The sequence below is a fragment of the Diaporthe citri genome (genome assembly GCF_014595645.1).
Source record: "Diaporthe citri strain NFHF-8-4 chromosome Unknown scaffold_4, whole genome shotgun sequence".
NCBI lineage: Eukaryota > Fungi > Ascomycota > Sordariomycetes > Diaporthales > Diaporthaceae > Diaporthe > Diaporthe citri.
In genome coordinates this window covers 2985248-3011486 of record NW_025064849.1, presented here as the reverse complement: position 1 = coordinate 3011486, position 26239 = coordinate 2985248, and the positions used below count along the sequence as shown (strand labels likewise).

Below are 26239 nucleotides of genomic sequence, written 5' to 3'. Positions count from 1 at the left end.
CTCTTAATAATCCCTTATACTTAACTTCTTTCCTTTATTTAAATACCTTATTTATTAATCTTTATAACTTATTTTGCCCATCTTTTTTTTATAATTAATTAATTTTTATTTAATTATAGAAATTAAGCATAATTAAGCTTAAGCTAAATTAAATTAAGGCATATTATAAGCTAAAGATTAAATAATAATATTATTAATTTAGGGGTTTAGTTTAATTCTTATTTAACTTAGGCGCTATAAGTAATGAAAGCATGAGTTTATAAAATGCATTGTAAATAAAATGTTTATATAGCAATTACAACCCTTTAAGCTTTTTAATTTTATATAATTAGGACGTTTTAATATATATATATACTTAATTAACTTTTACTTATTAATTGCATATTTTAATGAATTAATTAACTTTTAACCCCTTAATAATAACTTAAGCTTTCTTATATACCTGCCTTTTATAATAATATAATATAGCGGAATAATAGCGTATTTATAATTTAACTTATATATGTAATTAATTAATTGCCTCTTAATTTTAAGTTTAATTTAACTTAATATCTTCCTTTCTTTTATACTTTTTAAAAATAGCATGTATTTATAAAATAAAGACTATTAGTGTGGGAATAATGGGTGTCGTTTATATGGAGGACTGTTTAGGATTAAGCAGCTTTAACCCGTTGGGATGCCTGGCAGGCAGCAGCCTTAGCACTGCATATAAAATAGCTAGCATAATTAAGCCTTTTACCTTCTTCCCTTTTATAGTTAACAACGATAAACCACTATACCAACCAAACATTATATTGCAATACGTAACCCAGCCAACAGCTAGCTTTAATATTTATTAAATTTAAAGCTAACTTGCCATATAATTAATTATTACATTAATTAATTAAAAGAGTTAAAAGGTTAGTTAAAGAAGTAATTAACAAGAAATTACTTAAAACAACATTATATATAGCGATTCTTATTAAAAAAAAACATTAATAAGGTAAATTAATAGTAATAATTGTAAATAACGCTTTAAAAAAGGGAAATAATAATGCATTATAATATTATATAATATAAAAGGGTTAGTTATGTAATAAAGGGTATATAAGGTAAGCAAAGGGTTTGCAGCTTTATAATTATAAGGCTTAAGTGCTATAAATCAACCCTAACCCTAAAAAACAAGGGGGGAAATAAGGGGTTTAACAGCAATAAGGTCCCCAGGGCATAAAAGCATAGAAAAACGCTTTAACGAGGCGATTAACACCATGATTACATTTAAAAAAGAAGAAATAAGGGTCTTTGATTAGTGGGAATAGCGTTGCATCGTCAAAGGGGGTTGTAGCGACATGGATAAAGATTAAGGGAAGACCCTGTACGGAGTAACGGAGATAGCAGTAGGCTCGTAGCCACAATTGATTATGTCACCGAAACTGCTCGTCCTCTTTTGCCGATGTCGGCTCCGACTGTTTGCCTGCCCCCACGGAGCCGAACAGCAACGCCTCGGGGAAAGATGACGATAGCAGATCTGCCTGCGTGTTAGGCCGTCTGGCACTGGAGATGGATGAGATTCGAGAAACGTCTATTTGTCTGTCCAACAAAGCTGACCGAGCACACAATCCATTCCAACCTTATTTGCTCTCGGACGTTATCTCGAAAAATGGCATAACTCGTCTGCACAACGTTTCTTCGACCTAACTCGGCCATGTTTGCCGTCCACAACCGCCTCGACCCCTTGCCACCGAATTCGACCTCTTCTAACGTCACTCCATCTGCGCCTCCAGAAACACCACAACCTCAGCTGCAGAGCATTCCTCCTACCTCTTCCTCTACACATACCGCACGCAATGGCAGACCAACCAATCAGCCTCCAGTGGTCAGCATCCTACAATGTTGCCTCTCCATCCGAGCGCACGTCAAGAGGCCTTGAGGGCGACAAGATCCGCCTCCCCCAGTCCGCCCTCGAAAACCTCCTTTCCGAGTCAACCAAACAGGCCAGCAACCTTGGCTCGGCATACGATCCTTCGAATCCCTACGCACGCGCCGCAAGACCAGAGTACTCGGACTCTTTGGCAGGTTTCACTGGGCAGTTACCGAATCCTCTCATGTTCCGCCTCGTCAATCCGGCCAACGGGAACACGGTCTACGCCGGAATACGCGAATTCTCAGCTGAGGAAGGCCAAGTCGCCCTGAGTCCATACTTGCTGGAAGCATTGGACATCAATGCGGCAGACGTGAAGGATGGAAACGAGGTGGAAAATGGAATAGACTTGACGGGCACGAATGGTAATTCTGGAGGGCCGCAGATCAGGGCCGAGGCCAAAGTGCTCCCAAAAGGCACTTACGTCCGGCTGCGGCCATTGGAAGCCGGCTACAACCCAGATGACTGGAAAGCATTGTTGGAACGTCACATGCGAGGAGCGTTCACGACCTTGACCAAGGATGCCATATTATCAGTCCGCGGCGTAAAAGGCGAGACATTCCAATTTCTGGTGGATAAGTTTGAGCCCGAAGGAAACGGCATATGCGTCGTCGATACCGACCTGCAAGTCGATATCGAGGCTCTGAATGAGGAGCAAGCTCGCGAGACGGTGCGTCAGATCATGGCAAAGGCACAAAGAGCTCCTGGGACTGCCGATGGCAGCTCGATCGGTGGAACGATCGATATTTGGAAACCGGTTCAAGGCCATGTTGTTGAGGGAGACTACGTTGATTACGAGTTGGATTCCTGGGATAAGAGCCGTGATTTGGAGATAGGATTGAGTGGGATACAGGACGGACATGAGATTGATCTGTTTGTCAGTCCTCGGTCCGCTCGCTCCCGTGTTCCACCTCGCGACTCCGAGCACATTTTCGGGGAATTTTCAACGCCGGAACAAGGATCTAAGAAGATTGTATTGTCTTCAAGAAACGCAGAGCTGGACGGCGCAGATGGGTTGCGAATATCAGTCCATGGGTATACGCCTAATGACCAAGCAACTCCAAACACGAGCCCAAGGCCTTTCACCTTGAGAGTTCGGGCTGCCCCGGAAGAGCCACCTTCAAAATCGACCGAAACTTCGCAAGAGCACTCAGCAGAAGACGAGCAGTGCAAGAACTGTCTCCAGTGGGTACCGAAACGAACCATGTTCATGCATGAGAACTTCTGCCTGCGGAACAACGTGGCCTGCCCACACTGCAAGAACGTTTTCCAGAAGCGATCGTTAGAATGGCAGAGTCATTGGCACTGCGATCGCGACGATAGCTACGGCAGCTCCGTGGAAAGCAAATCCAAGCACGACTCCATCTTCCACACACCGCATTCTTGCTCAAGCTGTGGGCCCGACCAGACTTTCCCGTCCCTCCCACTCCTCGCTCGCCACCACACCACGGTCTGCCCATCCAAGCTCATCCTCTGCCAATTCTGCCACCTCGAAGTCCCACAGGAAGGCGACCCGACAGACCCCGCCTCCGAGGCCGAAACAGCCATCTCGGGGCTTACGCCGCACGAGCGGGCTGACGGCGCCCGTACGACGGACTGCCACCTCTGCGGCAAGATAATACGGCTCAGGGACATGGCGGCGCACACGGCGAACCACGAACTCGACAAGAAGTACCGCGAGGCCCCGCAGACGTGCCGCGACAAGCTCTGCGGGCGCACGCTGCATGGCGTGGGCCCCAGGGGCCAGATCGGCGCGGGCACGCGGATGGGCCAGGGCCCCGGTAACGACCTGGGCTTGTGCTCGATCTGCTTTAGCCCGCTGTACGCGTCCATGCACGACCCGGACGGTAAGGCGCTCCGCCGCCGCATCGAGCGGCGCTACCTGACCCAGCTCATGGCCGGGTGCAACAAGCCCTGGTGTGCCAACGAGTGGTGCAAGACGGGGAGGAAGAACCTCGGCGCGCAGCCAAAGGCCCCGGCCGGCGGCGCGGCTGGGCTGATACAGGAGGTCAAGCCGCTGGTTGCCGAGGTGGACGATCGGAGCAAGCCGATGTACTTCTGTGTGGATGAGGGTGGTCAGAAGCGCCGCATGGTTGCTGAGGTGCTGGCCTCGGAGGGTATCTGGGATCTGGAGTGGTGTATTGCTGCTGCTGAGGCGAGGGCCCGAATATGGACAAGGGGAGAGAGTGGCTGAGGAACTGGGCCCCTGCTAAAGGCAGCGCCGTTTCTTGATGGTCTGATTTACACATACAAGCAAAATAGAACGATTTGATACCCGAAAGCTATTAGAAAGTGCTGGCTGAGGTAGAAGGGCAACCCTCCTTGGGTTAACTTTAGGAATACAAGCCAAGGTTCAATGGATGATTTTTGTCGTCTTCTCCACTTGCCATGAGTTGGCCAGGGGAGCTTGAGCGTCACAGCTTTGCCTCTTCGACTCCTTTGAGCGAATTCGGTGGGTTTTGTTTGTGTGCTGGGAGGCTCTTGGACGGAGACTGTGGAAGTGTCCAGGCAAATAGAAGTCACTTGTCTTGTGTGAATCGTTATCCTATCTTTGCTGACCATTCCTATCGAAGAGTATGGAAACGGACTAGATTTAGAGTGAAGAGATTCGTTTGATCCAGATGTGAAAGGTAGTCATGAAGTCACCTGGAAGTGAAGAACGCAGCAAAGCAGGGTGAAGAGTGCCCAATGTCAGAAGTCTTTCACTGCTGCATTCCATGGATGCACGTAACCTACAAGGCCAACATCCATCCTTCTGGCAGTGGCTCTGACTTCCCAAAGTTTGCACAGTGTCACTCAACATTCACTCCAGAAACCAATGCACTGAGCCACCCGCGACCTCAGGCTTCTAAGACCTGGGGTCACGAACAACTTTCGACTTACTTATCAAAGTCTTGCAATCTCCACACAACAACCTCGTCCACAAAAGTGCAGAGTTCCCACAAACCAAGGACAACCTCAATCACCATATACTCTGCCGTCACACAAAGGAGGAACTACTTTGAACATGTCTAGTCCCAGACCGCCAAAGCGCTCGCTTGACGATGCTGCTCTTGTTGAGGCAACGCCTCGTCCTTCCAAACGAAGCCTTTCCTTCCCTGGCGTCATTCCCATTTCGCAGCATCACGATCGTCAGATTTCAGAGGGAGGTCTCGTCAATTCCTCCAGCGAGCTTCGTCATGATATTCCACCCATCGAAAACTTGCCACAAGAGCTGCTCCTCCAGGTGTTTAGCCACCTGGTTCATCCGTCCTTGCTCACTGCGGGATTCCCAGACAAGCGAGTCAAGCACTACAGCGATCAATCCAACGGCGAGGACGGTCTCGACAACGATGGCTTCGGCAGTGCCGTCGATCGCAAAGACTTGCGCAACGTCTGTCTCGTCTCGCGCACTTTCAAGACGGTCGCCACGACCGTCCTTTACCGTTGCGCACACCTCGCGACGGTCAAATCGCCAGAGAGCCTCCTACTCACCCTTACGGCACACCCAGACCTGCAACCTCTCGTCAAGCATATCTCGATCCCTACGTATGCAGGTCGATCCACTGTGCGATTCGATTACGCCTTCACCCATGACTGGTTGAAGTACGAGAAGCTGGACGACGAGGTCGAGGAGTTTCCACATGGGAATATGTTTGCCGAATGCTCAGAAGCCATTGAGGGTAGTGTGCTCAAGCACCTCATGCCTCTTTTGCCAAACCTGAAAACCCTCATCATCCCACAGATCAGCTTCTACGAGGGACCGATCATCGATGACCTCGTCTTACCGAATCTGACAACGCTGCGCATCACCCTTATGTCGCCACCTGAGGACATTTTCAAGAGGTTTAGCTTCTGTGATTCCCTTCGCACGGTCATCGGGCTGCGGCCAGAAGTCCTCGGCCATGCCTTCCCTGCCCTACAGCGCCTCGAGGTCTGCACGGCAACCGGTACCTGGGAGGCCGATCTCGTCTCTGGGGAAGGCGAGGCGGACAAGTGCGGATGCCCGATGAAGTACTTCGAGTCTCTCAAGACGGCGGCGACGTCCCAGATTGCCCCCGCAGAGTGGCACCTGATAACCCTAGAACGACCCATCTTCGACTCATCCTATCTCCAGTCCCTGGTATTCGACGGTCCGGGCAGCGAATGCAGCATGCCCTGCGAAGTTGCTCGCATGGTTGACTGGGACCTCAACCGCTTTCTGTCGGAGACGGGCAGCGGCCTCCGCACCCTGTCGCTGGACTGGGAGGTTCACCACCGCAACCACCGCATGGGAGACGACACCCAACAAAGCTACTTCGGCCCCTCGAGGCATCTCATAAAGCTCCCTCAGCTTACCAACCTGACGCACCTGACCGTCTCCCTGCAAGCCCTCTTCGGCCACGCGAACATGTTCTGGGACTGGGTGGACGACATGGAAGCCAGCCCCGACACCGAGCTCGCAAAGCTGCTCCCGCCGTCGCTGCGAGTCCTCCGCATCGCCGAGTACATCCTGGGCATGTACGAGTACGGGTACGGGGCGGACGTCCCAGAGGATGATGGCGAGCCCGACTACGTCTATCACGGCCGCTGCGTCCTAAGCTTCCTGCAGGCCCTCCGCGCTTGGTGGCTGACGCGTGACGAGGGCAGGGAGTTGTGGCTCCGGCGCCGCGCTGATCTGGACGTTCTCGCGGTCAATTGGGGAGACTCCCTGAGTTGGGACGGGCTCGGATACATCCTGGACTTCGGTGTGTGGGATGAGGGATTCCAGCGGATACTGCGGCCATTCGAGGACAACGGGTGGGATCCAGAGGGGGATGATGGTGGTGTTGATCGGGAGGACGAGGAGACGACTGAGAATGAGGACGACGATCCGGATGGAGGTTCGGACTAGGAATCAGACGGAGAGAAGGTCGGGTTGTATCAGGATGGCAAGTCGGTCCTTGTGTGATCTAAAGGCAAACGCTCCCGTGACGGACTGCCGTCGCCTTCGATCGACATGGACGGGCGGGGGTTGCACGGGAACATGAGACGCAACCTCACGGCCGCAGGACACACAAGCAACTTGGCACGAACGAGAGCGAGGTGGCGAGTTCGGACAACATCTCATGGGTCAACGAATGCCCGAGTACCTGGGCACCCTGAGGGCTCTGTCGTGAGCTTAATTATTAGGCACCTGCTGCCTGAAGAAAGCAGGTTTTAAGGGATTGTCGGTCATCTCCGCGGAAAGCGTGGGAGGAAATGGATGCGGATAGCCTTGCCAATGACTAGAGCACTTTGTACTGATGATTATGTGAGGTCAGGGTTCCTGGAAGGCAAACCAGGAGGATGAAAGATGTAAAACCAGCACTTGAGCTTGACAGAACCGCGGTCCGCATCAGCTCCCGAGTATTCGTATTTCTCGTGTTCAGCCCGGAGATCTCGCATCTGACTACCTTGTGAATATGCCGTCTGCCCCCTACTTATCAACGCCTCAAAAGATATACAAACGTGCCTCTCAGACCTGTTCGGCAAGGCAAAACAACCATAGAAAGTATAAGCGTGCATTGACTCTCTGGTCTGCTAAAAGCAAGTCGTCTCTGTGTAATGTACTCTATCGCCTGGTTCATACCCAGCAAGTGTAATGTATATGCCGCTGAGTAAAAAATACACGTGTTGTCGTGAATGCCCGAAAATCCAGCACCGTCCGTGTATATCGTACGCACGCTTGACTGTTCCGGAAGTTCCACCACCATCCCGCCATTATGGCGCGAAGCTATCTCCTCGCCTCGTAATCGGCGATAATTCCATCGTCCAGAGGCACCTTCCCGAGGTCCTCGGGCCTCCTCTCGTTCCGGAATCCCTCCTCCTCCAGGCCCGAGGGCCAGCTGTGGTTCCGCCACTCGCCCAGCAGCGGCCACAGATCGTCCCTGACCAGGCCGCGCACCTGGTCGCACCGCTTCAACGATGCGGTCTGCAGGTCCCTGTCGCCGTTGACGACCACGACGTCTTGCGACGCCTCCCGCGCGACGTCGTCCTCCTCGCCACCGCTCCCGCCGAGCTTCACGTCCGGCACGCTCTCGGCCAGTACCGACAGCCACACGCTCCACGTCTCCTCGAGCTCCGCGAGAGTGGTGATGCCCATGACGCTGCCGCCGATGCTGTTGCTGTCGCTGAGGCTCTCGTGCTTCCCCTTGCCCTTGAGGCTGACGCCCAGCCCGGACCGCGCCCCGGCCCTCGCCCACGTGTCCAAGCTCCAGCGGATCGACAGCCGCTCCAGCCTCTCGCCCTCGGCGGTGGCGCGGACCGCCATGTCGGCACAGGCCTTGCGCAGCGGCGGCGGCGAAGGATGCCAGGCGGACTGCGGGCCGTGGTCCACGCCGCGCGTGGTCAGGAGGCCCATCCCGAGCATGGAGGCGTTGAGAACGGTGGATACGCCTGCGTTCTTGAGCCGCACGAGCGGCGGGAGGTTGCTGTGGCCCGCGTCACCGTTCGTGGCGGGCTGGCCCTCGTCGTCCTCGTCCTCCAAGAAGCCCTCCACCAGGCGGTGGTTCTGGACGGAGCAGTGGCAGTAGCTCATGACGGCGTCGACGCCCTCGCCCGTCTCGCGGTAGATCATCTCGGCCAGGTCGCAGAGCACGTCGACGGGGTAGCCGCTGATGCCGACGTAGCGGATGACGCCATCCTCATCGCGGAGGCGCCGGAGCTCCTTGACGGCTGCGAGGACCTCGGCCGGGGAGACAAACTCGACGTCGTGGCAGTAGACCAGGTCCAGGTACGGTGTGTGCAGCCTCTTCAAGCTGCGCAGGACGCTGTAGCGGATCCACGGGGGGCTGTAGTCGAAGCTGTTACCTGATATTCGGCCAGCCTTTGTCAGGATCATGTAGCTGTCGCGGGGGTGTTTTTGGGTGTCTGAGTCGAGAATCTTGGTGTTGGCGCTGTTGGGGAGAGTGGCATGGTGGAGAGCATCGCCCAGAAGAATCTCCGATGGGCCGTAGTAAGGCGAAGTGTCGAATGCGTTAATGCCTAGCTCCAGAGCGCGGGATACAATGGATTTGTATGGCATCTGTGCAGGGTCATCGACATATTGGGTGTTGAATGTTGCAGTGCCGAGTATCAAGGGAGGCAGGACAGAGGAGATGGGCGGGCGCGTGGGCGCCGGCGAGCCGGTTGACCCCATGTGGACTTTGGCTGATGCTATCACGACAAGCGAACGGGTAGACGGGCAGACGTTTGTGGCTTTGGTCAGAGTCTTCTTGGAGTGATTTATGTGCAGGACGTCGCTCTTATGAGTTTGGCAGGCTGCGAGATGGGCAGATTCCGCGGAATAGACGAGGCAGGGCGAGACCAGCGAACAAAGAGAGGCAGAGGTAGAGGCAGAGGCAGATATGAGTGGTTGGCAGCTGTGTTACTGTGTAACACGATGGCATCCGAAGGATATTTCTCGGAAGGGGGGACCAGGGAGGACAAGTCTGGGGCAGATGCGACGGGCCATGTGGGGGGGGGGGGGGGATTATGAGCCAGTATCTGCGTATATTGGGTACGCTGTAGTGTAAACGGTGGCCAAGGTAGGGAATTCTTGACTCGATGGGATCACAAGGGCGGTGGTGTGGGCTCTGGTGCGTTCTGCGCTGTCTCGTCTCGCACCCTTGAGGTGGGCCCGCCGATGGAAGTTTTACCGCATTCTCTCGGCACAAGGGAACAGGGTGAGACGGGGCGCAGACGGGGAAGTATGCACAGGGACGACTGACAGGGAGAGGGACCTGGCCTGACCAGGGGGGGAGGAGCGGGAGATGGGCCCAGTGCCGTGTAAAAAATTATTAGGACGAACGATTAATACCATACAGGAGGTGATGAGCGGTAGAGTTCCTTCCCAGACGGGGGTACATGACAGCCTGCCCAGACCATGTACTCTGGCAGGTCTGCTCGGTTCACCTGTACATTATGACGTGCACTGCGGCCGAGCACAACCATGTACCGGGGCTGGCTAGGCCGGGCTGGACTGGGGCCTGGCGGGAATTCGGCGGGAGTTCGGAGCGGGACAACAGGACAAAATGGGCCCTCTCGGTGCAATGCAGGCTGGGCAGGGAACACAGTAACTCATCCATAATCCCATGTCCATATCAAACGGAACGCGCGAGGGGAGGCAGGGGAGGGGACGACGACGACTGATGTTAATTCCGATGCAGGGTGGTCGTCAGAGTTCAGAGATCTATGGTGGGACATCTTAAACCCGAGCACTTGGCTCTTGGGCCTTCCTTCCGTCGGTAGATATGATGCAGGAGGCACGAGGCCACAAGGGCGGACGATCTACGTCAATCACTTTGCCCGTGCTTTGTGGGTACGTACTGCCTCAGCAGGCAAAATCGGCCCAGTGTACCGAGGTTCCTTCCCTGCCCAGCTCCTGCCCAGGTGTCGCTTCGCTGATGGTCGCAGGGATGCCCGATAAGATAAGACGGCCCGATCAAACCTTGCTAGCCGAAAGCAGCCGCGTTTGCAGGAGGGGCAGCGAGGGGCAGGCGAGGGGCAGGCACAGCAGGCACGGCGGACAGGGCGGACATGCACAAGACGGGGAACCACACAGCCGACCAATCACCAGCCCCGTCGCCCTTCCGGGTATGATGTTCTATTCTTGTTCCAGACTCTTCATACCCTCCTCTCCTTCCCTTACACAGTTCGCCCCACAGTAAGCCTCCCCGTCTTACTCCCTTCGGATGAATGAGTTGAGCCTCCTTCCTGCCCGTCCACTCACGTCCACTTCGTCCAGTCCAGTCCTGTGACTCTTGTCGTCTGGACATGCTCACAGACCATGTGTCATTTCACAGTCTGGGGTACCACCATGTTTGCAGCTGATGTCACTGCGGCTCTACCACGTTGCAGTCCGCTCTGCTCGGTATCATTATTCATTGCAGGGCCCAGGGCCCAGGGCCGGCCCAGGCAACCGGTTGTGATGCATCAACCGGACGACACCAGTCAAGCCTACAGGGCCATTCCAAATACCCGGGTTCTCTCAGTTTATTTCAGCTCCCCCTTAGCCCCTCTGCACACTAATGTGGTCTACTTCGTACTAGAAACCATCACAAAACTCAATCCAGGGTCGGGGCCACATCTGGGGCCCTACCGACTTGTGTTGTTTCGAATCTTTGGAAACCAACTCGTCCGCCCCCGTCTTGGCATGGCCCCCACCCCATAACCCGACCGCATATCAAGGACACGCGCATATCCCTTCTGTCTAAGGCCTACCTCACGATGCACCCCCTATGACAAAGCACACAGTAATCTCTAATGTCGCAGGGTCAGGTTGCAGGTGCCCCGGAATGGCGAGAGGGTGGAAGTGAGTCGATGCATAAACTGACGATAGTTGAAATCCCGGGCGCAGTTTTCAGCCAGCTTATGTGGCGGCCTCGGGATAACAGGTTGTGATGTTGCTTGCAGTCTGCTTACTGGCTCCTTCTCGTGATCCCTTTATTGTAAGAGAGAGATGTTTTGGGCGTTGTATACGCTGACCTGCTAGCTGCAACGCGCCTGTGGACCTCCGTTCCCCCCGGGACGCAAGGAAGCTGTGTAGGCATGGGCACTGCGCACTCATGTATTTCCACTCAGTCCTTAGAAAGAAAATTGAATGCCGCTCTTGAAAGTTTGTCTGACGACATCATGCTCGGAGGTTCACGTGCATTTCTCCTGCGTGACTAGGGGTGATAAACTTGCTGATGGTTCCGGCTTGAGTTGCTCCGAAGATCACTGCATCGGCCTTCTCTGCGTGTCAGATTATTAGGTCGTGGGCCCTAGAGTGGACAGAAATCCACATCTGCCGTTGGAGAAGGACGAGCACCAAAAAAGCCAGTCGTGAGTCATGATTCGGGAGTTGGGAGTCGCTCTTTATTAGGGTGTCTCCAACATTCTAGCAATGACACTGTGAGGTATCTAGCACGGTAGACAGAGACGCAGCTTCCAAGGTCGGTGATGCTGTAGATAATGCTTCTGTAGACGCAACCATACACTTTGAGACACAGGACTTCTCAACAATGCGGTTGAGACCGTTGACACAACGCAATGGATTCTTGGGACGTTCGCTGACAGGACAGGTTTAAAAATCCGTAATGTCCCATTGATAGTTAATCATCTTATCAAGATGATCACAGGACGACTGCAGTGGACTCTCTTGCTCCAGATTCTCAGCCAGGCCTTCTCCGAGTTTGCCAATGGAGTTTTCTCATCCGGTCTTTTGCCAGAACTGCCAGGGCTCGCTCGGGATCGTACCACATCAGGACCTGTCCCTAGTGCTTTGATTTCACCAAAACCAGAGTTAAAGATACTGCTGGCATGTTTCATCATTATCATCTTCGTTGGAGTTTGTTTAGCGTCGGAAATTGGCGGTGCTGGATCGTCGGACCCACCAGGAGGCTAGCTGGGCGACTCTTCAATGGCGTGCTTGGTGCAAAATACCTGTCTGCCAGTTCATTGATTTCTCAGAAAACCCTCTCATGTACCTTTCTGCTTTAACTAGCAGCTGGGGGCCAGGAGCTTGTTCTTATACAAATCGAGATCAAGCTGAGTGTTGTCCACAAGGGTTTCCAGCGACCTTTGGCCAGTCACATTGTAGGATGTGACGTACACCGTGGATGCCCGGGCGCCGCTGATGCTTTGTAGCGGCAACTGAAAGTTATGTGTCCTCCATGTAGGCTTTTTCAACTCCCATCCCCTCCAGAGGAAAGACAAGCATTTCTTGATCTTGCCTCCTGTAGTCATCTCCCACGCATGTCCTGTGGTGTTCAACTTAAAGAGACACGTCGAGGATTAAATCACTCGGATGGAATGTCTTTCCCAAGTATTCACACTGCAGGTACGTAGATGGATTAAATAGTAATAGGCGGCGTTCCTGTGCTGGATTCACCTGTCTGTACGATGATGGAATGCGGAAACTGCCGAGACCAGCAAGAATATGTGCAGCCACACTCTAGCGTCAACAGTCAAAACCATGTACTCACGGGTTTTCTAATTCGCAGGCTTGAGAGTTTCCAGTCTCAGCGGCACCAGCCACACACTTTCTGTACATCTATGTAAAAGTGTGACTTGAGCCTACCGTTCAAGCTTGCACTTACCACAATGTTCTAGGTTGGTTTTGTGTGCCTAGCTGCGCCGAACAGAACAGCTATTTTTGCATACTCTTATATGCCGAAGTGCTAATAACCCTAAGTTTGATACCCCCTGAATCCCCTGTACCGCATGCGGTACCGATCTAGGTAGTCTCTTGCTTTCCTTGGTCGTCATCCCTCCTCAAGCCTTCCAAGAAACCGCTTGGCTGCTCCGCGAGGCGACTAGGTGGGCAGGGGAGTAGGCAGACCGGAGTGTCGCCGAAACCTTATATATTCTTCAGCATTTTTCAGCATTTCTTTTTTTCAGCCTGCACGTTTGACGTCTCCAAAATCGGGGACTGGTCGCAGACATGGCATGTTATGGCCAGGATGCCCCTTCTGAAACCTGCTAAACCTTGTACCCACCCACTCACGGCCTTCCCTGGCTGGGCAGCCTTAGACTCATAACAGGGCGGCTTAATCCTGGTCAGGACGCCGGTCAGAAGCGGCCTCAATTCAATCTTCTCCGACAACTAGACGGGTTGGAATCTCGGTGGTAGTAGCCTATGGTGGTGATTTATGCTAAACACGTGCAGTAGACGCTTGATTACCAGAGCCAAACACATGGAGCATTTGGGGTCAAGAGGATCAATTGAGCTCCAAATTCAGGGGGCGATCTCGGCCAGTCGTTGTGAGGTCGCTTGCAACGTGCCATTCATGCATGTCGGACGATCCGCAGCGGGCGATCCCCGGCCTGGGCGGGAGCTCCCTCCCTCCCAGCTCGGCTCCGACCTCCTTCAAGTAGGCACACACCGAGGGAACTGATGTACGTACCAATAAGACAGATGCTCAGCTACACGAATTAGCTCTGCTTCAACGCGCAGTCTACGTCTCACCAACATGATCAGAGGTGCTTTGGAACAGTCCGACCCGGGGGCATGTCGAAGTGCGTGTGTAGGCCTAACGAGACAGGTTGTACGAGAGCCGACATATCCGGGTCAAATGCGGGCAGAACGTCGGGGGCGCTCGTATGGGGAATTCATATAGGCCTCTGCAGAGTCGCACCTCAGCATTTCATTTCGACTGCCACCTCCAGCGTCGGCCCAGAATGCAGGTCCGTCGCGGGACGCCCATGCATGCAAAATCCTTCACTGCAACCATGCGGAGCACTGCCGCGCTGATTGGTGGACGGCGTTGCAGATTCTACTCGGGCAGAACAGACTATCGATCGGGGCAAATGAACACAAGGTGATGGGCATACGACTGTCCCTACCGTGGTACGCCGGCGCAGCTCCAGCTTTTACCCAGAAAGAGCAGCGAGATTACTATTGTATGACCCAGTGAACCGCGAGATGCCTCGCGGAGCCGAGCGGCCGGGGTAGCCTTCGACCCCCAGAGAGGAACTGGTCCTAGGTATGCGGAGCAGAGAAAATGTTCGCGTCTGGCCACTCTCCCCTCGGCTTGGCGCATCTCCTCCTTTATCCGGAAGGTGCTCATAACATGAATACGAGATGGCAAAGTCGCGCCGTGAGGACAGAAGTGGTGATGCCCAGGTATTTAAACAAGCCCCCCGCGATGCGAAGCAATAGAGCGGCCGGTGGGTATGTGCCTTGCGTGACAGTCCTACGACCAGTCCTCCTTCCCCTGCCAAGTCCCTGCACGCCAAACTCGCATCAAGATGCTGTTCAAGTACATCGCGGCCGTGGCCCCCTTCCTCGCGGGTACATGCCTCGCGCAGACCACCACGACGACGGCGCCCCCGACTGCTCCCACCTGCGCGTACAAGGGCTGGGGCACCGGCGTGGACATCGGCTTTTACGGTGACCCCCTGTCGGCCACCAACGCGGCCTGCAACTCCCTCTGCAATGCCAACACGGCCTGCCTGAGTTTCTCCTACAACACTGCCGGGCCCAATTGTATTCTGTACGAATATGCCGTTGAGGGCAATGTCGTGTACGACCCGAACTCCCCCAACAACTTCTTCAACCGGGGCAATGTGTGCCCTGAAGTGCCCACCCCAACCACCATCAGCACCACCACGCGCCCGATTCCCACCGCGGCGCCGACGTGTACCGGCTTCGTCGGCTGGGACACGGGCACCAACATCGGTACGTCGACCCGGCCAAGCGTTACAGTTTAATTTCTCCGTGCTGACTCTGCCCCAGGTTTCTACCCGGACGCGTACTCGTCCTCGTACGGCGGCTGTCTGGAGCTCTGCGGAGCCAACGAGGCCTGCCTGAGCTTTGGCCTCACCTCCGCGCCGGCGTGCATCCTGTACGACCACGCCGTCGAGGGCGTCAACGTCTACGACCCGAACTCGGGCAACACCTTCTACAACAAGGACGGCAGCTGCCCCGCCACGCCCACGTCCACCGCTCCCCCGGTGCCGACGCAGACGGGGCTCTTCCCGAACGTGAGTAGTACCACCGCCCCGGGAGCGCTTATCTCCCGCCTGATACATAGTTGACTCCCGCGAAAAGCTTTTCTAACGAGCCGTCTCTCTTTTTCCGATCAAAAGTGCCCAGCGGGTATTGTGCCGTACAATATCAACACGGGTGCGACGCCGTACAGCCCCTGCAACTCGGCATCGCCCTACTCGTCGTGCCAGTCAGACGTCGACGGCACCGAGTACTGCAACATGTGTCTCAGCTGCACCGAGCAGACTTGCACCAGTGACGCAGACTGTGGCGAGGGCTTCGCCTGTATTGAGAACTCGGCGTGTGCTGTCAGCGGGGCCGCGGTTGGCACGCCTGTGTGTCTTTACATGCTGGCTGGGGGAGCGGCGCAGGGCTGCTACGCTTGAGGGTGTATTGTTGAGAGGAAGAAAAGCTAGGTGTAGTCTAATCATAGTGTCTAAATTGTACTAGGAGCTATTCCAGTGTCTGATACTTGCGAAAGTGCCGTGTTTCTGCTTGTATTCCTAGTACTACCTGTCATTCGCGTCCTATTTGGCATTTCTCGTGCTGTAGAACGCCACGATCACAATTATTGAAAGCTTGCAGGCAGCGAAAAAAGGTGTCGTCAGCATTAACCGCCGGCCACAATGCATTTCGGGCTGCACGTTTGATTGGAAGGAAGTGGGTACGCCACGCTGACAAGACGAAGACCATGGCCCGTGGGCCAGATGGTGAGGAACCCCTCTTCAATCCAACTCATCCAAGAAATGGCCTCCGAATATGACAGCGAGATAGATGAAGCCGCAAACCACGGCTCAATCCCATTTTGGAAGCGCTGTCTCCTCTGCGGCACCGACCTGGAGCTGGACTGGCCATACCTGCCCGAAATAAATCCCTCAGATATCAAGAACCACGCACATGGTGAATGGAGACGGGGTGCTGAATTGGGTTGCTCCTTCTGCAATATCGTGGTCTCTGTCGTCGACGATGCTAGGAAGCAACACGGATGTTCGATTTCAGATGGTTATGGTAGGATTCTTTCAGCTTTGCCAGATCGCAAGTACACGTTAAAGGGCTTTCAAGTGTTCCTGGGACTCAATGAGTCAACGGACCGATATCTTTTAGCCCTCGAGTTTGTCTGGATGCCGCTGCTGGTAGACCCTGAAGAGCAGAACGAGTTCTGGGGCACCATAACTATTTATCTTGACGGTACGCTGCCTCGTTAGCTTGATTACATTTTCACCTTCGCCGCTGGCTGGGTCTCCCGTCCTGGTTTTCTCACTTAGCCAGCGTGACCTCAAAGCTCACATTTCTCACAGGGCCGGACATATTCAATACGCAACTAGAGCCCTTCTTTGAGATTCCAAGACATAGTGGTTCAGCAGAGGCGCTGGATAATGCGCGCCATTGGCTCACTGCATGCCAAAATGATCATCCAGACTGCTCCGGAGACCTCAAAAAGGATCAACACATATTAGAACCACCCTCTGATTCATGGATCCGCATACTCGAGATATGCGAGGAGAAGTTGAGGCTCACATCCGTGAAGCTCGGTGAGGCTCTCCCGCCGTATGTGGCATTGAGCTATTGCTGGGGTTCGTGCCCGACTTTGAAGACGCTATCCACGAATATCGAGAGGTTCTGGGTTGGTATTGAACATCGGGATCTCCCATCTACTTTTGTAGATGCAATAAAAGTGACGAAGTTGCTCGGGTTTGACCACATATGGATTGACTCTCTTTGCATTATCCAAGACAACGCCACTGACTGGGAGGAGCAATCGAGTCTGATGGCCTTCGTTTACGGAAATGCGGACCTGGTTCTAGCAGCCTCGGGGGCTTCGTCAACAGAAGATGGCTTTCTCAAGGAACGAAAATGCTACAGAGAAACGTCTCTACGACTTGCCTGCGTTCAGAACAAGGACAGTTCTTTGAATTTGAGGTACAGGCTTCTGCAACCCAAGGATATGGAACCGATGCTCGATCCGTTAGACCGCCGGGCCTGGGCCCTCCAGGAGCGCCTCTTGGCTCGCCGATATCTGGCAATTGGATCACACGACACGTCCTGGACATGCATGACTTCGTCGGCATGTGAATGTGAATGGTGGAGGGTTGCATCGATATGGCGAAACGAGATCATTAACATCAAGAAGCTCATACAAGATATGACAGCTGAGGATCTGGGCGTCTTCTGGAGGGGACGCGTCCTTCGTCATTATCTCGGACGTGACCTTACAGTTCCCTCCGATAACTTGGTCGCACTATCCGCAATAGCCTCAATCTTCCAGAAGAAATCAAGGTCGAAATATTGTGCAGGTATCTGGCAAGATGATCTCATCCTTGGCCTCCTGTGGATATGTCCTAGTGGAAGGATCGGCTACGCTTCGGACAATTCTGCTCCGAGCTGGAGTTGGGCTTCTCTCCCGTTCTCGTGCGTGAGTGGGAACATAATAACCTGTGCAGACTCACAAATCGAAGCACAAGTGAGAGTTCTGGACGTCAACACAGTTGTCCCGACACTAAATCAATTTGGATCTGTGTGTTCCGGATTCGTCAAGCTCTCAGGGAGATTGTGGACAGCTGAGGTTACGGCCCGTGAACTTGCTTCAGAAAGTGCAATCAAGTATCCCACGCTGAGGGTGAAGGGCTACCTCGAAAACGACTTTGCCCTTTACTTTGACACGTCCCTGATAGTGGTGGAGATGTGTCCTCTCGACACGGATGAGGGAAGCTCGCTGCGACGAGTCCGACGTGAAGAGTTGGAGGATAGCTTTTATATCAGGAGTGTCCAAGAAAGCGAAAAGATTAACTTGTTCATGGTACCGCTACTGAAAGGGGTCTTTATGTCACAGATACGCGACACTCATGGGCTGATACTGGGAAGGTCACCCAAGGATCCCACGAAGTTCGAAAGAGTCGGCGTGTTCTCCACTAGTCATCTGACTGCTGTTGACCCGTGTCAGCATCATGGTAGTAGTCTGGACGACTGTGATGGGCAGGAATTGGTCATTATTTGAGGTCTCAGTTGAGTTTGTGATAAGAGATCGACTGTCTGTGGCTAGCTTGCTCTACTGTCCTGTATCTGCTTATGTTCCTGTCCTCCAGCATGACCTGGCAAGAGTAATCGTATATACAGTTATGCTATCAGGCATACCAGTGGTAGACGCAAATGACTCCCACTTCCACCCAATTCGTAGACTTGTTTCATCGTGTGTCAGCCTCTCGCGTGAGCCAGCTAGTAAGCGAACACAAGCTTGCGAATGAAGGCAATTTGTCGGGATATAGCCAAAAGTCCCAGGAGCGCAAGTTCATTTGACTGTCAAGACGACTGCCTATACTCAATTCCCATCCAGCAGAAAAGTTACTGCCAGTTCTCCTTGATAACCTCAACAATAACCCCATGATCCTCATGCTGCTTCAACCCACTAACAACAACAACAGCAACCACCCCCTCGACCCCCTTGACACGGATGGGCACCGCCCCGCCGTGGATGGCATACCGCGACGCGACCTCCTCGCTCATGCCGAACTTGGCCCTGAACGCGGCCTCGTCGCCGTCGTACTTGCAGTGCTGCAGCCACGTGCTGCTCCCCCACCGCAGCACCGTGTTGCGCTTCCGCTGCACCCAGATCTCGTTGTCCGGCATCACCCCGGACCCCGTCACGGTCTGGAACAGCACCTGCCCGCTGTTGGCGAGCGCGATCGAGATGACCGTCGCCGTCGGGACGGGCAGCAGGCGCCGCCGGAGCAGGTTGCCGAGCACCCAGGCGTCGTCGAAGGTGAAGGACTCGAGCGTGAATGAGTCGCCGTCCTGCTTGAGCGCCTCGAGCTGTGCGGTGTGTCAGCTGTGGTGTGCGTGGCTGAAAAGGGAGGGGGTCTGTAGTGGGCTGTGAGCCGGTGGCCTTGGCTTGGGGGGATATCATACATCGCTTGGCGGAGCGGCGATGGGCCTAGCCGGCGCGGGCGGCTGCCGAGCCTTCTCCTCGGCGTCGGGGCGTCGGCTCCAGACTTTGGTGGCTGACATTGTAGCAGGCTGATTTTGGTGGTTGGACGGTAATGATGTTGGTCGATGAATCCCCTCACCGGTGAAACGAAGGCTTGCCTTGTTGACCGAAGCCCCATAAATGATTCCCAACGTGCTCCGGTCGTTGCATTACTAAGTCCGCCCCTTGGCGCTCCGAATAACGGCATTTCGTGACTGGAGACGGGCGCGAGGCATCTCGGACGATTGCAACGCTAGACGGTACCCACAGACTGGGGCTCAATGCTTATCCAGCTACCTAGGCAGATACCTACAGCAGGTCGATGTGCCACTGAGACAACGGCGAGCACCTTCGGAATTCGTAAGCTCATTGCAACGTAAGCTACCACACAGAGAGCAGATATCTTTCAAACAGGAATATCAAAGCCGTCTGTCCATATTTGTCTGTTCCACAGGAGCTACAACAACAAATGGAGCAGCTCAATCTTGAGCATAAGCGTACCCAAGTAGCCGTGAAAGGCACCATGTTGCGAGCCAAGGACCACATGAGTGGGGATCCATATTCCATTCTAGAAGCAAATTGACCATGATATGACAGTGACAAAAGTAGACAATGCGATCTATTGCCAAATGCCTCAAAGCGCTTCTCTCCATCAGGTTCAGACACCCGGGCAATTGCCCGCTCGAGGACCGACGCCACCAACGACCCGTCCGCCAGGAGAAGACCACCGCTACCTCGCAGACACACGAGGTGGTGCCACCGAAAATGAACGAAAGGAATGCGTGAAACGCGAGTTTCAAAAATCAGGTTGTATAATATATGCATTGAAAAAGATGAAGTAAACCATCGCTTGCTTGGTGGTCACAGTCAGTCTATCCCATGGGTGCCTTCCTCCGTCATCATGATCTATTCCACGTATCCTCCCATCCACCCATTCATCCAGTCGTCCATGACATGCCCCGACATCTCCAGGCTTCAAAGCCCGCTGCTGTCAATATTGAATCAATGGGTCATCTCCCCCGGTATCTCCACCGTCCTCGTACCCTGGAAGCCCAGCTGTTTCGACTCGGCCGCGTCGTCGTCGTCCGGTACGGGGGTCTCGGGCGTGACCATGAGTTGCGGCGTGTTCACGGGCCCGCTCGACTGGGTTGCCACTGCGCCATTTGCGTCCTGGGTACCGTCGTGGCCGGCATTCATCATTTCTTGTGTCAGCGTCGCAACGCTCTTGGACATTTTGTCGTTATCATCCTCTTCTGTCTTTGGCTGTGGTGATACATCTTCCGCGTGCTCCGCGCTGGCCTCGTGAATCGAGTCGCGCTTGTCCTCGGTTGGAACAGCCGCACTAGCCTCGTCTTCGGCATGGCTTTCACCTATCTGGCTCAGCCGGCGGCCTGCGTTGATGCCGTCCATCTCGACTCCCACCATCTGCGCTAAGCTTCGGTAGTTGAACATGGGCTCTGTGCTGGTGGTCTCGTCGTGCTCATTCTCTCCGGATCGTCCTGCGCCGCCTTCATCGCTCACGTCGCTTTTGCCAGCAAGAGACACGCCACTAGCATGAGGGTCCTCCTGTAGGTAGGACTGGTTCTGGTAGCTTCCTGGCTGGGAATCGGGCTGGGATGACCCGGAGGATGCATTGCTCATCTGGCGAAGGTGGGACGGCCCGGCGTGCTGGTGCGGTGAAGGAACGGGACGCGGTGCAGATGTAGGTGGCGGAGCTGGAGTAGAAGTCGGTGCCTTGTCGGGATGAACAGCATCCACGTTGGCCCTTCCCACCTCAGTCTCAGGCGATGTTTGCGCCGGACCACGGTCAACACCCTTTCCCTTGTCGCCCGTCTCTGTGGCTGACGTGGCGTTGACTGCGCTACTTGAGTTCCCGGATGATGCCATTGCATTGGCTGTCGTGGCCTCCATTCTTAGGTTAGATGCAGCGCTGTTGCCTCTTCGTCGTCCAATGGCCCCAAGGCCCGGCAAGCTAAGCGTACTTCCGTTCGTAGAGCTCTGGCCGCTGCCCGAGTACGGATGCCCCTTAGCAGCTGCCTTAGCAGCCTTGCGCTCTTCCTTTTCTTTCCGCTTTGCATCTTTTTTCTCCTCCTTTTCAGCCTTGCGCTTTCGGTCTTCCTCGGCCGCCAGCGAAAGTCTGATAGCCTCGGCAAGCATCATGTTCTCGAGGTTCTCCATATGGCTTTGGCGCCGGTCGTTCGTAGGCCCAGACAGTAGGCCACGGCCGGAACTGTGTCTTGGGCCAGGCTCTGGGCCTGAGGGAGTCCCCGACGCCGCCCCCGACGCCGCTGCAGCTCCGGCATTGCCGTCGGCCGCGTTGTTGGATTCGTTATTGGTGTTCCTCCTACTAAATCGGCTCATCCTACTGAAAGGCCTTGATCCAGAATCCCCCATAAGGAACGCAGCAGTGTGCAATGCCGTTGCCGCGGCAGCGCGGCGCGCTTGATGGTTCCGTTGCGCGGCAAGCTTGGTTGCCCAGTCAGGGCGCACACGGTCGGTTGTGATGACATTCGGCGCATTGGCGGATAGTGACTGTGTACGTCTTCTCGCCCTGCCAGCACCAGATGGAGGTGGCGAGGTCATTGGAGTCGGCGACAAGGCTGCTGAGTTCAGGGAGCTACTAGAACTCATTGCAGTGTTCATGGTGCCGAGGCCTGCAGGTGATATTGCATAGGTAAGACCCCGGCGGAAAGGTGGAGGGTCGTATGTGACACCAAACTCAGTCTGCTGACAGTACGGACATTGTGCGGGTTCCGAGATCAAGAGGCCGCTCTGTTCCTCCGGGTTTGGAGTTGGTTCCTCCTGTTCGCCATCACCATGACCTTCGGGAAAGTGCGGGTCGGGGCGCTTGATTTGTACGAAACACTCGCTGCAGATAGCCTGGTCGCAGCATCGAGTGTGGTTGAGGTATGGGGGGTAGTAGAGGAAGCAGATGGGACATTCAGTGCCCTCTTTGTACAGGAACACCTCGAGTGGCTGTCCATTCACAAATGGATCGTTAGGCAGATTTATTTCTCTTGGAGCTAGCTCTGCACTCGAGCCATTCCGTGACCCGAGGCTCAGAGCCGCAGCGAGTGCCTTGGTACGGGGCTTGAACGGAGATGCAGATGACTTGGTGGTCGGACCGGTCGGCGACGGCAGTGCAGAGCCCACATTGGAAGCGCTCCTGTCGGATGCCACGGACTGTGTCCTGGGGCCCATTGGGACGGTGAGGCTGTTCAAGTTCTGGGTGGAGGTGGAGGGAGATGCGGATGAGGACAGTGGCCGAGGGATCAACTCGTCAGGCGGTGTTTGGCCGGCAGGAGGGATGGGAAGGCCGCGGGCAGCAGCGATGATTTGGTGTTCAGCCCACTGGTCGTCGAAATCATTAAGGCCTCTCCAGAAAGGAGCTACTTTCCTTTCAATCTGCAGCAGGTCATGTTTGTCAGCAACGAGCTCGGCTGGTAGGTGATGTTGGCCTCAGTTGGGCGATGAAGGGAGGGGCGTCGCACCTGTAGCTGGCGGACCATCTGTTTGCTGTAGTCTTCGGGGCCAACGTAGACCCCCATTGTCACTAGATATCCGCCGTCAACATGCTCCTCCCTGATGCTCCTCTCGCGTTCCTTGACACGCTGGATCCTCTCCCGCTCGAGACGACGTGCCTCGCGTTCCTGCTTAGTCTCGCGGCGTTCGTAGGAAGGGTCGGGACGGGAGCTCGAGGAGGAGGTCTGGCCGATGCCCAGCAGAGTGCCGAGGTCATTGCGGCTTGCCCTGTTCCTGGACCTGTGACTTGACGATGGCCGATCGTTGGATGTGGCCGAGGGGTCGAAGGCGGGGGCAAGGGAGGTTCGGTGATGGCGATGGCTCGTGGAAGCGCCGGCGTCGCCAGAGCGCGACTCTTTGGCGTTGGTGTTACCCATTCTCGCACCAAGAGGCAAGCTCTAAGAGCGCCCAGGTGGTTGTGGCGGAGTGGTCGGGTTCTATCAGAACCCGTGGAAGAAACGCTCCCTTGTCGGATGCGAGGTGGGCCTCTCTCTGTGATGATGAGCTGGGCGGTGGTTGTTCCGAAGGGCAGCCGATGCGACGACCCGCTCGAAGTCGTAGACAGCTGATGGATGAACAAGCGCGCGTGCGGTAAAGCAACAATGTCCACACGGCAGCTCTGGAAGGCCGCGGTGAATGACGATAATGCTAGTAGCTGCTGTGTGTTTGTGGGAGTGCTGGTGGAGTATGTTTGGGAGGACAAAGTTCGGATGTTTCTTGGGTCGTGACGTCGGCGTCTGCGGCAATGTGCCCAGCCAGTTGTGATTGACGGAGGAAGCTTTTGAGGGGGAGGAGACGGTGGGGAGCAGGGTGGAGCGGGTTGGAGTCCACCGCAAATGCAACAGCAACTGTTACTGACTGGACTTGCACTGACAGGTCAGCCACTAGCAACCCTCAGATCTGGGGCTGGTCCTTGCGCTCCTCCAAGCAAGCTGTCTTGGGTTCTCTTGGTCTCTCCTTTTCCTGGGGTAAGAGAGATGGGGATTGCAATTGAGACTGAGACCGAGACTGAGATTCTGAATCCCATGTGCTGGACACAGGATTCCCAGGGGCAAGTATCCTACCAACTATCCAGCCCAAGCAGCAGCTCCTTTCATGCTACCAGCCAAGAGCACTCATGCGACCAGGGAACCGGGGCCCAGCTTCAGGTGTCAGACTGTCAGGCCGAAAAGAGGCCTCTTGCTTGAAGCCGTTACTGTTAGTGCGGGTGCGTTGGCGCTGTCAGCTGCCAGCGTGTGAACCGGACTGTCTGCCAAGCTGCGCTCCGCATCAAGCAAGATGGGTCGATCATCGCTTTCATTTCAACCTCATCACCACCACCACCATCACCATGCTGTGAACACGCATCTGTCCACGCTTCAGATGACTCTCCCTTCTTATCGTAAACCAACCCCACCAAGATGCCTATAAAGTGTGCCACCTCCCTGCACAGAAGACAGCATCTCTTGCTACCAAGCTCAACCACACAGTAGTACATGATTAATTACCCCTTGCTGTTCCCCGCCATCAATGCATCTCCAGTTCCGCTACTGATGGAACCAGCGACATGACCCCGCCAGCACGGACAAAGAATGCGTAGTCAACAAATTTGTGGATCAACTGGCAGTCTAGGAAGCGACATGCTCGGACAGCTGGGCTCGATTAAGTTGGCATCCGTGTTCAATAAAGAGCTTCAGGTCGCGTCACATCACATCACATCACGCTGGGTCTCGAAGCTCGAGCAGCACATTCCAGTAGATGATATCTCTTGCAGCCATGTTGATTCCGTATCTCGTATCCCAGATGACGGATATGCCAACATCACACGCGTGACCGTCGCCCAGCAACCATCACTGCCGGCAGCAGACCTGCGTCTCTGGAACATCACCAATGGGAGCTGGCGCCGTATCACGGCCCGCAACCTTGTCTTGATAGCCATGTTCTAGTCTACCTCGCACACGTACTCAACCATCTCCTTTCGGCATGTCGATCTCATTGTGAAATCTCTCACACCAGCACGTGTCTTCGTCCTGACCCGAGTTGTGCATGTGAACCCCATACCTGCATTGCAAATGGAGTATGCGTACAAAAAACCAGTCTCATCGTCACATTGTAGCACTGAAGGGAGCGCAAGGATATCTTGAATTGTTAGGATCGCACTGCGCAATCAAAACCTGCCGACTATCGCACACCAAGGAAACCGGTCTCAACTACTTAGTCCAGGAGAAAGTTGAGTTGGGTATCAGAACAATCATGCCGCTTCCGTCCATCCATCCAACCAAAAGAAAAGGAGAGCATCATCGAGCATCGTGTAGACATCTCGGGCAAGAAGGAACCACCAACGCCAAAACCATCAAGGTTGCCTGCCCCCCGCATGCTCTCCTCCACGCCTCAAGCGTATCACATCATGGCTTGATTAGCCATGCGCAACGCGAGGCCTCTCATGTTTGCTACAGTTGAATCACGTTAGCTATCCACTTTTAACATGTCGAGAAACGGGACAAGCATACCTGATGATCCACCAAGCATGAATCAGGCCGGGAATCCAGCCCAGGATGGTCAGGCCGATGTTGATGAGCAGATCGGCGCCGCATCCGCGCTTGAGGAAGACGGCCAGCTGCAAGAAGCGTTAGCTACTCAGGTTTTACGCGCGAGGCGATGCAAAGGAGGCGACTAACAGGAGGGATGAAGATGGCGATGAAGTAGTCGATGACATCGGTCGTTGATGACGCTGGACGAGCCATGTTTGCTGCTGTCGATGGGTATGTTCTGGGAAGGTCTGGCTGGTTTGTGTGACTCAGGAGGGCGTTTGTTTCAGAGGTCCGCCGAGCGATGCTGTCAAGAGATTTGGAAGTTTAACTGTAGGTGCAGGTGTGAGACGATGGGGTGAAGCTCGTAGGTAATGGGCGCATGGCTTACAAGAGTGAGGGATTCCCACATGCGGTCTCGGTGGAGTTTATATATGTCTTGGCACAGATCGTGGCTGTGCCGGCTCGCTCCTCTGGGATGGGGATTAGCGAGCAGGCGAGGCCCGCGAGAAATACTGTAGGACGATGACGTCGACGTTGTGGCTTCGCAGGAGGCGCACCCATGCCTTTTTGACGACGTCAAATGGCCATCAGACCTATCAAAGCCAGGGTTCCCACCCAGAATGCCACCGGAGAATTACAGGGACACAGCCCTACAGATGGCAATCAGGGCAAGTTGCCAGGTTTAACGGCTCTGACGGACTGCCCAGGTGGGCTGCACGGCTAAACGGCAGAGGCACAGTGGTGAGAAGCGACTTCGGAAAGGCGACCCGAGGCCCCTAACCCTTCAGCTTCCTCACCTTTACCGGCGAGTCACTCCTTGGGAGCGACGAGGGATGGAATCATTTTTCAGCGCCCATCCTTGCGGCCAAGCCCCGGCAGCAACAAGAGATTGGGTATATTTAGCATCACGGAATAAT

General features: G+C 54.4%; 8 protein-coding genes across 8 annotated transcripts; 4 read left to right on the top strand and 4 right to left on the bottom strand.

Moving 5' to 3' along the window:
• Nucleotides 1-1826: 1826 nt before the first annotated feature.
• INS49_009993 (uncharacterized protein) lies at nt 1827-4094 on the top strand (the record flags this gene model as incomplete). The annotated part of the gene is made up of 1 exon (XM_043170720.1): nt 1827-4094. The coding sequence occupies one exon, from the start codon at nt 1827-1829 to the stop codon at nt 4092-4094; it is 2268 nt and encodes a 755-aa protein (XP_043025285.1).
• An 813-nt stretch (nt 4095-4907) lies between these two features.
• On the top strand, nt 4908-6752 carry INS49_009992 (uncharacterized protein; the record flags this gene model as incomplete). The annotated part of the gene is made up of 1 exon (XM_043170719.1): nt 4908-6752. The coding sequence occupies one exon, from the start codon at nt 4908-4910 to the stop codon at nt 6750-6752; it is 1845 nt and encodes a 614-aa protein (XP_043025284.1).
• An 861-nt stretch (nt 6753-7613) lies between these two features.
• On the bottom strand, nt 7614-9017 carry INS49_009991 (uncharacterized protein; the record flags this gene model as incomplete). Its single annotated transcript, XM_043170718.1, has 1 exon — nt 7614-9017. The coding sequence occupies one exon, from the start codon at nt 9015-9017 to the stop codon at nt 7614-7616; it is 1404 nt and encodes a 467-aa protein (XP_043025283.1).
• A 5573-nt stretch (nt 9018-14590) lies between these two features.
• On the top strand, nt 14591-15715 carry INS49_009990 (uncharacterized protein; the record flags this gene model as incomplete). Its single annotated transcript, XM_043170717.1, has 3 exons — nt 14591-15020; nt 15078-15325; nt 15431-15715. The coding sequence occupies 3 exons, from the start codon at nt 14591-14593 to the stop codon at nt 15713-15715; spliced, it is 963 nt and encodes a 320-aa protein (XP_043025282.1).
• A 360-nt stretch (nt 15716-16075) lies between these two features.
• On the top strand, nt 16076-18324 carry INS49_009989 (uncharacterized protein; the record flags this gene model as incomplete). Its single annotated transcript, XM_043170716.1, has 2 exons — nt 16076-16517; nt 16628-18324. 2 exons carry the CDS (start codon nt 16076-16078, stop codon nt 18322-18324), a joined length of 2139 nt encoding a protein of 712 aa, XP_043025281.1.
• A 344-nt stretch (nt 18325-18668) lies between these two features.
• INS49_009988 (uncharacterized protein) lies at nt 18669-19331 on the bottom strand (the record flags this gene model as incomplete). Its single annotated transcript, XM_043170715.1, has 2 exons — nt 18669-19136; nt 19233-19331. The coding sequence occupies 2 exons, from the start codon at nt 19329-19331 to the stop codon at nt 18669-18671; spliced, it is 567 nt and encodes a 188-aa protein (XP_043025280.1).
• A 961-nt stretch (nt 19332-20292) lies between these two features.
• INS49_009987 (uncharacterized protein) lies at nt 20293-23189 on the bottom strand (the record flags this gene model as incomplete). The annotated part of the gene is made up of 2 exons (XM_043170714.1): nt 20293-22695; nt 22782-23189. 2 exons carry the CDS (start codon nt 23187-23189, stop codon nt 20293-20295), a joined length of 2811 nt encoding a protein of 936 aa, XP_043025279.1.
• A 2018-nt stretch (nt 23190-25207) lies between these two features.
• Nucleotides 25208-25535, bottom strand: INS49_009986 (uncharacterized protein; the record flags this gene model as incomplete). Its single annotated transcript, XM_043170713.1, has 3 exons — nt 25208-25241; nt 25302-25408; nt 25470-25535. The coding sequence occupies 3 exons, from the start codon at nt 25533-25535 to the stop codon at nt 25208-25210; spliced, it is 207 nt and encodes a 68-aa protein (XP_043025278.1).
• Between the last annotated feature and the right edge of the window lie 704 nt (nt 25536-26239).